General features: G+C 25.8%; 1 protein-coding gene across 10 annotated transcripts in view; it reads right to left on the bottom strand.

The window, feature by feature from the left end:
* The window catches only part of LOC136071910 (probable E3 ubiquitin-protein ligase MID2), a 41,935-nt gene continuing 29,417 nt past the window's right edge, over positions 1 to 12,518 (bottom strand). For 9 of the 10 annotated variants that reach the window (XM_065797710.1, XM_065797719.1, XM_065797713.1 and 6 more), the window contains 10 exons: positions 9,327 to 9,557; positions 8,928 to 9,254; positions 8,491 to 8,760; positions 4,803 to 4,982; positions 4,467 to 4,638; positions 2,641 to 2,816; positions 2,212 to 2,508; positions 1,799 to 1,987; positions 329 to 538; positions 1 to 218 (listed from right to left, as the gene is read on the bottom strand). In XM_065797710.1, coding sequence (XP_065653782.1) covers positions 94 to 218; positions 329 to 538; positions 1,799 to 1,987; positions 2,212 to 2,508; positions 2,641 to 2,816; positions 4,467 to 4,638; positions 4,803 to 4,982; positions 8,491 to 8,760; positions 8,928 to 9,254; positions 9,327 to 9,557 — 2,177 coding nt within the window. In that variant the 3' untranslated portion in view covers positions 1 to 93. The remainder of the gene's footprint in view (positions 219 to 328; positions 539 to 1,798; positions 1,988 to 2,211; positions 2,509 to 2,640; positions 2,817 to 4,466; positions 4,639 to 4,802; positions 4,983 to 8,490; positions 8,761 to 8,927; positions 9,255 to 9,326; positions 9,558 to 12,518) is intronic. The other variant, XM_065797711.1, reaches the window with a different exon arrangement.

Here is a 12,518-nt window from a genome sequence, read left to right as displayed (position 1 = left end):
TTTTAAATTATTTTTATGTATTTATTAACGTGGATTATTCACGTGCACTAACTACTTTGCTAAAATTATTACTGAAAACTTGAATTTATACTTTCAATTATTTACTATAGAAAGTTTAACACGGCTACCGTACAAACTGACAGCGGGATAAAATTCCCCATAAACGCAATCAAATGTTGGTTTTTCGTGATCGTCAACGTCATTAATAACACGAGTTCCTAAAAATAAAATACAATAAGTTTTAAGGATTTTAGAAAAAAAAACATTAAACTAAAAAAAATGTAGGGGGGGGGGGGGGGGGGAAAGGGGAGGTTTTAAATCCTATTACCATTGAGATATATGTTTGACCAATGCTCATCTAGATTTACATCTACGGTAACCACCAAACCGCATGCTTTCGATTTATCCATTCTTAGTTGATGCCGATGTTTTGTATGACTAAGAATTACTTTAGGATGCTCTATTATTTGAACGGCATAAGTAAAATCATCTTCACCAAGTATAGGATCATTTAATTGCAACTTTGATATTCCAATACCTGAAACAAGTTAACATCTGTTATAAAGTTTATATACACAAATAATAAAAGTAAGAGTGAGATAATCGCAAGACTAATATCGCAAAAATGCAAGATTATCGAAAAAATAAAACAAATCGAGTATAAAAACCTTGCGATTTCAAAGAACTTAAAGTTGGTATCAAAAAAAGGCTGTGCAATGATACAGAAACTGATGACATTTTTGCAACATAACTCGATATATTTGAAATACAAAGCAAATGTTACTAATTTATAACTAACTTTGAACCAAGACAAGCTTTTATTTCGTTTAAAACTTCTGCCTCAAATAATTTTTTTATTGAAAACTACTTTAGTACAAATAATAATTTGATTATTTTATACTAGTTAAGCTGATGGAGTTTTTAACAAATTTAAGCCAAAACAATAAAACATTTGAACTTTATAGCACAAACTTAATGAACTTTACACTGTTTTTTAACACTTTTTAAAAGTAATTGATTCATGTAAAAAGTCTCGAAGTCTGCGTTGTAAAAACAAGTACGATATGATTTTTCCATGCTTTATATAAGGTTACTTTCTATATATATATATATATATATATATATATATATATATATATATATATATATATATATATATATATATATATATATATATATATATATATATATATATGCTTGTGTGCCACAAAATTTGAAATCAATTTTTGAAAGCTTTTTTCTCAACCAATTTTGCTCAAATTTTGCACACTTAATCATTTTCGATGACAATACAAGGAAATGGAAAAATTTGACCAAAAAAAGTTAATTAAGTTAACAAAAATTTAATTTGTATTTCCCCATACATTTTATTTATTTGATATGAATTGCGTATTACGTCACAAAAATCATTGATTTGTAAATTATTTGCAGTTTCGAAGACATTAAAGCGCAGCGATTCAAAATCTATTGTTTTTTAAGTCTTAAGTTATTAAGTTAAAAAACAAAAATTTAGTAAAAACTGTAATTTTTAAATTAAAAAAAAAAAAACAGTAATTTTTCCTTCTACAAAAGATAACAAAAAAAGAATTTCTAGGCCCAATAGAATTCTGCTTGCATAAAGCATGGATTTGAAAAAAGAATTTTTTTTTGATTTACTAGTTTATTATATATGTATCGCAACCGCTAACACATGTTGCGATTATTACTCTATCAAATAAAAGATAAAAAAAAATATTTTTTTCTAGTCCAATAAAACACTTTAAAGCAACTTGTGTAATTAACTGTTTTACAAACCTACCAACTACAGACATGCGATTATTATCAAAAAACTCATCAATCCGAATGCTCCAAGAGTGAAAACCAACTTTAATCAACTCACTCCCAAGAGCAAAGCTGTGAACGCGTACTTTTAATAAAACGGTATACCCGTCATTTTCCAATTCCAACACCTCTGATTTCTCGTTGCTGTCAAACTTGAATCGGAAAGCTAAAGTGTATAATTTGACACCTTGATTTCAACTCTTGTAACTCTTTACCTGTGTTAAGTCTATAGTCTATACTTAAAACTTTTAACCTAATTCATTCAAGAAATAAAAGACAATTTCAAAATATAAACTAATAATTTAAAATTTTAAAATATTTTAAAAAAATCATAAAATATTTAAACAAACGTTTAGAATATAATTTATATACAAAAACAACAAAAAAAACCTTTGGCTGAGTAAAGTATTACACGTTCTGATTCCATGCTTTCACCTGCATAATTAACCGATATTACTGTCGCTATAATCTTACTATTATATTTAACCGGATGAAGAACATAATTAGTGCGGGATCCCTTGTAAACTATTTTAAACTTTTCATCTTTTGGTAATTGTTCTGTAGTAGCTGATAAAACTGCAACTTTTAAAATAAAATAATTAGTGTAAGAGCCAGCTCGACTCGACGGTGCCCATTCATAATGACAAGAAATATTTTCGCATACAAAATATTTAAAGAAAGACGGGGCTAAAAAAAGGTTTAAAGTAGAAACTAAAAATTGAAACCATTACAGAGCAAAAAAACAAATTATCATAATTTATTTATGCTTAACTTAATTTGCTATAATACAATATAACATAATAAAATCATCTGGCAAACCTGGCACCGTTGGAACAGAAAGATTGCATTTTAAAGAAACCTTTACATTTCCTACTAACAATAAACATGGGACAACGTTTGTTGGCACGTCAACAAAGGAACAGATTTGATTGACATTAAATTGTAAATCCTTTTTCTGAATTAGCAAGATACCATTTAAGTAGCAATATAATTTTCTATTCAGAAAAAAAAATTAATCAAGTACAACAATGTATATAAAAAAAAAGCTTAACAAATCTTTGACGAGGCTAAAATTACAGGTGAAGCTCTTTTCTAACTCTAAATTCAAAATTGGATCCTCCACTTTGCAAACTAGGATTTATAAGAGATAGGCAAACTGGGTTGTTTAGAAATGCATTGTAGTGTGCTACAATGCATCCCTAAATGATTTATTTAATATATCAAAACTGATTTATTTAATAATAGACCGTCTATGATTAAATAAATCAGTGATAGACGCATTAAGTGTACATATATATTGATTGAGTTTTTTGGCTTGGTTTTTCACTGTCATAAAATTGAAACTTTTTGAGAATGCAAAAAACACAGTTTGCAAATGTGAAGAACAAATTTGGATTTGGAGTTAGATAGGAGAATCTGTTAAAATTTCAAACCAAAACATTTTACAAAATATTAGACGTTTAAAGTGATTTATAGCAACAACCTATAGAGCGTTTAATCAGGATTAAAATGATTAAACCAGCATTCCTGGAAAAATAATAATACACACTAATTAGTATGAGAGAAATGAACAGATCAGACAAACAGAGCACTCAAAAAAGAATTCAATTTTATTAAAATAATTTAAGTTTAATTTTTAAAACAAACCAAAAAAAAAAAAAAAAAAAAAAAAAGTTGTTTGCAACAAAAACCATTTTACAAACTTGAGAAGAAAAAAATGATTTAAAAAAAAAGAACTTGAATTTAGAAGTTTGTATATTAAATTTTATTTATAAAAAATTGTTTAAAAAATGCTATCCATGCATTTAAAATGAGGAGGTATTTTTTCCTACACAGAGGCTCCTTTTTTTGCTCTGGCTTAGAGTTTGTGTCAATAAAATTTGCAATACCAGAAAATTCATGTTAATTAATTTATTAATTTATATTAATTTATAGTAATTAATTTATTTAAAGAATCTACTTTTATAGAAACATCAAATCTGATTTTTTTACTTTTCTTTAAAAAACTGACTAAATTACCCACATGTTTTATCAAAATTAGTTTGACTTTAACATTAACAAGAATGTCCTAGTTATATCCTTCAATCTTTGGTGTATATTTTTATTTGGGTATAAATTATTGGTTATATTGGTTATACTATAAATATTGGTTATATTATACTCCGCAAGTTGCTAGTTAATAAGATCAGACATGCATAATCGTTGCTTTCTGGAAATCTCATAACCTCAAAATTTGTTTTTAATCTTTTAAATGCATTTAATTATTACAAAAATATGTCCTTAATTCTAACTTTCATAATGCAAATTTTCTTTATTTAACATAATTAATCCTAATTTAACATAATTATTTAACATAATTAATCCTAATCTTAAGACTAAACAATAATAATTTTCATTGACTCGACTAGATTATTTATTTACTAGTCGAGAAGGAAACATTGTAACAGCAGAGCTAATTGAGACAAGTTCCCTTTTTACCAAAGTACTACTCATGCTGAGTAGGCGGAGCCAGGATTTGAACCTGCAATCCTGCTGCTACAGCCAATAATTATTTCAAACTTTATAGCAGCGCTTTAGCAAACTGAGCTATCCCGGCTTGATTCCTAAGATTAAAAAAAAACATAAGATTAAAAAAACACATCAACCTGGAATTCATATCAACCAAGAAAGCAATTTCACTTTGATTCAAGTATTTATCAGCTATATAAATGGTTTGACAAAAGGCATCATTTTGTGGTACTTTAGAAACCATAATAACACAAGAATCTGCTAAACCATAATCTTGTTTCAAAATGCCATACTTTGCCAAACCCAAACCTAGTAAATATGTTATTTAAAAATAAATGAATTACATAAAACAGAAATGAAAACACTGCAGATTAGATATCACTTTAGAATTACAATGCACATATAAAATAACACACATTAAAAGACAACAAAATATATTTCAATTGAATAGAAAAGTGGAGAGAAAAAATCACCTATTTTAGAGCACTTTCCTTTAACTTGCTCTAATTGAAAGCGCCAAAAATGAACACCTCTATTAACTATATAATTTCCAAACAAAAGAACAGGTATGTTACTTGAGTATTCAACAGAACAATTTTCATCCAAATATTTAAGACTTTTTTCTTTTATTTGCTCAAATGAAAAATTGATGCCTTAAAAATAAACATGCCTAATTCTATTTATTATGTTGCAAATAATACGCATATTAAAAAAAAAAAACAAATATAAAATTGCAAATCAACTTAATTTATGAAAATGTTTATTGCTGTAAATGTTTATTACTTATTGTATTTTCTGTAAATTTGTATAAATAAGATCAGGTACGGATTATCATGATTACCATGGTAATATGTAACATGCTACTGGTAATATGTAATCCAGTACAACATGCCTTATGTCCTACTACCTTGTTGGATTCGGTTATGAAGGCAAAAGCTAATCTTGGAATAGTTAATTCTAACTTTATATACTCCTATCTTAGGGCTCTTTGTTGACTAAAAGCTACAAATGGTTTCTCATTAAAAACACTCATCCTGGGTAGATGTTAAATTCATCCAGTTACTATCTTGCAGAAGACATCCTAGACAATTATTAGACTTTATCAGAAAATTTCTGTTGACCAACCTTGCACCCCTTCTTCTTATTAATGAAGATGTAAATCTTTATTATAATTTTTTCTGTCTAGCAGTAAAAATTATAGTAAAGCGCTTATTACCTAGGTGATAAACACTGGATTTTCTTGACTCAATTGCTCAGGGTATCATACACTAATGATTAAACCAAGTTCTCTAATTAATTAATAATTACTACTTACTAAAAACATGAATAAATTGCCTAAAAATATTAACAAAAAACTGTTTCAATCTATTTTTTACAAACTTTTGTGGTCTTTAAAGATTTAGTTGATGTTGAGCGTTATCTTTTGCAAAATTCACAACTTGCTCTTTGTGAGATCTGCTTGCTCTTTGTGAGGCTATTTTAAATTTGCCTGTTTAATTTAATGACTTCAGCGTTAATGGATGCAGTTTGCAAAGATTTAACATTATTTAATAATGTTCTTTTGCTTAACACCTCTATGCTCTATCAATTTTTTTTTTGTCTTAATGGCTCTACTTCTTTCCAGAATTGTACTCTTTTTAATGTTGTTTCTGAACAAATTGACCAAGCCCTTTCTCTATATCCTTGAGCTTATATCTTTGATATACATGAATTATAATGTTCATCATACTGAATGGTTTGGGCCTAGTAACACTCAACTTACTGGCTCTAAAACTTGAATCTTTTGTCTTTCTCAATTATTTACTTTTTTGTTGCTAGAAAAGCTCTAACCCATAAATGTTTCCTTCTTGTGCATCATCTGTTTTTATTTCTACTCATTTCTTTTACCATTTTTACACAGACATTTGAAAGAAAGCTTGTTCTCTGTAGAAACTGAAAAAAAAATCTATGAAAGAAAACTTTTTCTCTGTTGAACAAACATCTTTTTATTATTGCAAGAATTTAATGTAAAATAAATTTGTAAGTAAATAAATACAAATTTTATAATTACCAGAAATCAATGTAAAAAGGTGCAGTCTGATGCTGAGTTACATTATTCTTGGTTTGCTTAATCTTGCTTAATTTTATCTCAGAAGTTAGGTTCTAAAAACTATTGGAAAGTCTTTATCAATGTCATTAACATAGTTATGTCTGACATTCCATCTCTAATAGATCCCAAGGGTAATGCAGAACTATTTGCTAAGAACTTTTCTTTAAATTAATCTCGCGAATCTAAGGGCCAAATTTTTCTTCTTTCCATACGAAAAAATGTGGCCCTTTAAATTTAATCCATTGTTAGACATCACAGCTTTCCTCGCTATAGTTATTTCTTTTTTAAACCTATCTACTGATTATAATCTTGATAATATTCCAGTCAGTCTTGCAAAAGTCAGTCTAGCAAAGAATATTCTACAGAACTCACTTCAACACTCTCTTAACTATTTAATAATAACCTTGGTTCAAAAAGGGATCAAAGTGTTCTTAAAACTCTTGAAAACATTTTAATCCTTCTAAGCATTGTCTCATCAAGTTTCTCTTTTTTATTAACAAGAACTTTGAGTTTTTAACTAAAAAACTTCTAATATCTCACCTTGAGTCAAACAACTTACTCTCTTACAACCAATATTGATACAACTTACTCTCTGCCTCTTTTTTTTAATCAAATTTCATTTCTCCATTTTCTTCTTCTTCAATCCTCTTGTTCTATTGCTGACTGTTAAAACAGTTTTATCCATTAGATGAAAGAATCATCCATTAGATGAAAGCGACAAGACAAGACTATAGATACAACAAAGGCTTTTGATAAAGTCTGGCATGCTGGTTTTTTCTATAAGATTGCTTCATGTGTGGTGTCTGATTAGGTTTTATTAAAAATTATCACCTTAACTCTAAAGTGGTTCAATTTGCTGAAGACATAACTATATACTCCTCTTGAGTCATGAGTCTTTTGATTCTATTTGCTGATGACATAACTATTCACTCAACATGACGCATAATTCAGCTAAGTTGCATTCTTTTAATGAACTGTTCCTTGATGCTCAAAAAAAAAAAATATATATAATATATATATATATATTTATATATAAATATATATATAAATATATATATATATATATATATCTTTTAATATATATATATATATATATATATATATATATATATATATATATATATATATATATATATATATATATATATATCTTTTAATGGACTGTTCCTTAATGCTCAAAAAACTTTTATTCATAATATTTTCATCATTCATAATATTTTATTTATAGCTTATGATGGTGGTTTCTGAAGGGAAACAAAATAAAAATAATAAAAATAAAAAGGGTATGGCTACAATAGGTTTTTTTATAAAATATTAATATAAATATAAAATTTAATTATATTATAAAACATGTAGATCAATAAGTTTTTTAACAACACAAATTGGCCACGATTTGTGTTATTAAATAAATACACGTAAACTGGTACATATAAATATCATCGGTATACATGGGAAATGCACTCCCAAAAAAGTCCATTTTTAGCAGTATGGAGTTATTTATACCACTATTTTGTATTTTAAATTCTCTATCGTTTGATATAACACACTAAATTTAATAAATCAATTAATAATGAGTTAAGATTTTTTATTTCAACTATTACACAAAAACTTATTATTCAAAATATTATGCAAAAACTTATTTATTCATTATTTCAAAATGATGTTTTTGGACTTTTCATTTCCCTTGTATACCAACGATATAACAATTATAATAATAAATACTTTCACAAGTATGAAAAATATTATAATAAAATATTATTTAGTTTCCTATATTTCATATTAATATGCTATAGTGATTAAAGACCATTAGACTTTTTTTAAAATAAAGTACAAATTGTCACTAACTGGAAACTTTTGCATGCCACTGTAAATATATATTTATATTCCATAAATAAAATAACAATAGTAATAATATATTGTTAATTTTATTTATTATTGTTTTTATTTTTAAAATTTTAATGATAATAATATGACCAATATGTCAATAGATTACATAACTTATTTGGTTGCTGATATCTCTGATTAAAACATAAAAATTTTCAAATATTAAATCAAAAAATTAATTAACATACCATTAGAAGTAGACACAGTAACAATTTTACTTGGAGGGCTCATTCCAACAATATTTAATGCAAAAAGTCTTGCATAAATAGTTTCATTGTAGTTTTCAGTTTCATATAAAAAATATCCACTTGTGCCTCTATAAACAGGTTGAACTTCTCCAAAGCTGTTTTTATCTTTGACAATTTCAAGGTAATAGCAATCTATTCCATTAGAATGCCATTTGTAAGAAATGCCCAAGTTTATTGAATGGCATTCTTCCTCAAAGAAAATTGGAGAATCTGAATGAAAGAAATATCACCACATAAATAAAAAATAATAACTTGATGAAACAAAAGAAAGTCATAAATCAAAATTTGATGCAGGTATAAATATCAATGATAAAACACTAAAAAAACAACAAATAAAATAACAACAAAATAAAAAATTAAAAAAAAATTAATATTACCTGGAGGACTTAATGGCATTTTTAAACTGTTTATAAAAGACATCTTGACACATAGATTATTCACATTTACAAATACACTGTAACCACATTTATCAATATTTTCAAATGAGTGCTTAGATAGTAAGTTTGGTGTTTGAACCTGTCCATTCATAAAAACATCAAAATACATGTTATCCAGATCCAGTACAAAAGATAAATTTTGGTCAATTAGATCAGATGGAGACTCCATACAGCTCATTAACTTGTTACTGTCTTTTTTATTTAGATTTGATCGATTAAATTGCAACATGTAGACAAGTGAATTCTGCTTCTCAGTATTGGTATCACCTTTAAATGCATATAAAAATTGCTTTATATTAACATTATTATTTAAAAAAATATTTGCTTATGATAACTCACTTAAAACACCAATAGAAATTGATCCTTGAGCATCTTTTTTCATAACTATGTGATCAACCTTGACTTGCCAATGATGTTTTCCTGATTTGACAATAGCATTAGTAAATATCTCTCTACCATCTGTGTTTTTTATCTCCCAACCCACGTTGTGTTTTACTTGAAAACTAAGTAAATCATTTGAAACCTTTACAGTTGGATGAGTTTTTGTTTCATCAATTTTGAAAGTAAAACCTAAAACCAAGGAATTCTAAGCTGATATTAAAATGGTAAAAAATATTATATCAAATTTTCAAACGATACAAGAAGATTAAAATTTTCATGAATTATTTAAAACTAAAACTTATTAATTTCTTTTATTATTACTCATTTTTTTATTGTACTAATAATTTTTTTTATCATTGATAAGTTGATTTTTATTATATCTTTATATTTTATTAAATCTTTAGAATTAATATTTTTATTACTGGAGAAAGAGAAGAAACAATAAAAGGAAACCTAAAAAAATATTAAAAGAGTCACCATAATATGACAACAGCATTTCATACAAGGACTATAGAATTTTATAAATTTATAAACTTATAAAGATTTAATAAATTTATAAAAGAGTGTGAAATTAAGAAGGCAATAAGAAAAAGTAAAGAAGAAGAAGAAAAGAAGAAGAAAAGAAGATAAGTAAATGCTTTATATCATATATTCAAATATTTGCTTTTGCAATTAAATATATGATTGCTGTGAAAGGTTAGTAGTGAAAAGATAATCTGAAAAATTGAAAGAAAATCTGAAAATTGACGATTGTTGTATTTTTATTAATTTTATTTCAATTCACTGCCAACAAAGCTGCAAGCAATATACATATATATATATATATATATATATATATATATATATATATATATATATATATATATATATATATACATATATATATATATATATATATATAATATATATATATATATATACATTTATCAACAAATATATATGTTTATAGGTATATATATATGTATAGATCTATAGTTTGTTGGCTTTGGGAAGAGCGGAAGGAAAAAAGTGATTCTTACGCCAACACATACGTCACTTTTAATTACTTTTGACTTTCGTCCAACATTTTCGTGTTGGACAAAAGTCAAAACCATTAATTTAATTACAAATTAATTGTTATATAAAAAAACCACAAAAACGCAAATTTAATTGACCGGAATGTTTTTAAAAACATTCTGAATGTTTTTAAAACATTCTGAATGTTTTTAACAATATAAACAATGTTTTTATTTTTATTTTTTTTAATAAAATGTTTTTATTTTAATTTTTTTTACTGTAAATCATGCGCGGAGTGTTGCTACATCGACTATCTTATAGCCTGACTCGGAAGGGAGTGCTGCTACATCGACTGACAAATAGCCTGACTCGCAAGGGAGTGCTGCTACATCGACTGAGGGTTTGGTTGGGGCAGGCAGTCTATCATTATTAAAAAAAAAAAATTCCGGTCTAGCATTTTAATTTTTACTTTTTGTCAACAAAATATGGAAAAAACTTTCGGACAACATCTAAGGGTTCTATATATATATATATACACACACATATATATATATATATATATATATATATATATATATATATATATATATATATATATATATATATATATGTATATGTATATATATATATATATATATATATATATATATATATATATATATGTATGTATATATATATATATATATATATATATATATATATATATATATATATATGTATATATATTTTTATTAAAATCAACTTACATATTATATACATATATATATATATATATATGTATATATATTTTTATTGAAATCAACTTACATAATATATATATATATATATATATATATATATATATATATATATATATATATATATATATATATATATATATATATATATATATATATATATATATATATAGAACCCTTAGATGTTGTCCGAAAGTTTTTTCCATATTTTGTTGACAAAAAGTAAAAATTAAAATGCATGACCGGAATTTTTTTTTTTTAATAATGATAGACTGCCTCCCCCAACCAAACCCTCAGTCGATGTAGCAGCACTTCCTTGCGGGTCAGGCTATTTGTAAGTCGATGTAGCAGCACTCCCTTGCGAGTCAGGCTATTTGTCAGTTGATGTAGCAGCACTCCCTTGCAAGACAGGCTATTTGTCAGTCGATGTAGCAGCACTCTCTTGCGAGTCAGGCTATAAGATAGTCGATGTAGCAACACTCCGCGCATGATTTACAGTAAAAAAAATAAAAATAAAAACATTTTATTAAAAAAAATAAAAATAAAAACATTTTAATTAAAAAAAATAAAAATAAAAACATTGTTTATATTGTTAAAAACATTCAAAATGTTTTAAAAACATTCAAAATGTTTTAAAAACATTCAGAATGTTTTTAAAAACATTCAGGTCAATTAAATTTGCGTTTTTGTGGTTTTTTTATATAACAATTAATTTGTAATTAAATTAATGGTTTTGACTTTTGTCCAACACGAAAATGTTGGACGAAAGTCAAAAGTAATTAAAAGTGACGTATGTGTTGGCGTAAGAATCACTTTTTTCCTTCCGCTCTTCCCAAAGCCAACAAACAATATATATATATATATATATATATATATATATATATATATATATATATATATATATATATATATATATATATATATATATATATATATATGTATATATATTTTTATTGAAATCAACTTACATATTATATATATATATATATATATATATATATATATATGTATATATATATATATGTATATGTATATATATTTTTATTGAAATCAACTTACGTATTTTTGATTTACTTCCAACAAAGCTGCAAGGAATCAATATTAAATTGAGAGTTACTGGAAAATAAAGAATAGAGTTAAAGAGCAAGGAAGCAGCTGACAGAAGACTTAAAAAGTTGGAGGTTGTATGAGTCAGGAAAAAATAAAAACGAGAGAGTGTTTTGAAGTGTTATATACAGTAAAAGGATGAGACTTTGGTCAATGACAATTCAAGCAAGAATGAGTTTTGGTTGATGGAACCAGTGATGATAGTTCTTTTAAGCAGAGACCATGATAGTATTTGTAGAAAAGAAAAAGAGATGCAATTTATGAAAATGGGAGAGGGGCTTAAGCCTGGTAGAGCAGGTTTAACTACAAT

Source organism: Hydra vulgaris, chromosome 05, assembly GCF_038396675.1.
Source record: "Hydra vulgaris chromosome 05, alternate assembly HydraT2T_AEP".
NCBI lineage: Eukaryota > Metazoa > Cnidaria > Hydrozoa > Anthoathecata > Hydridae > Hydra > Hydra vulgaris.
Note: the sequence above shows the minus strand (reverse complement) of the source record. Positions and strands in the feature narration are given on the sequence as shown.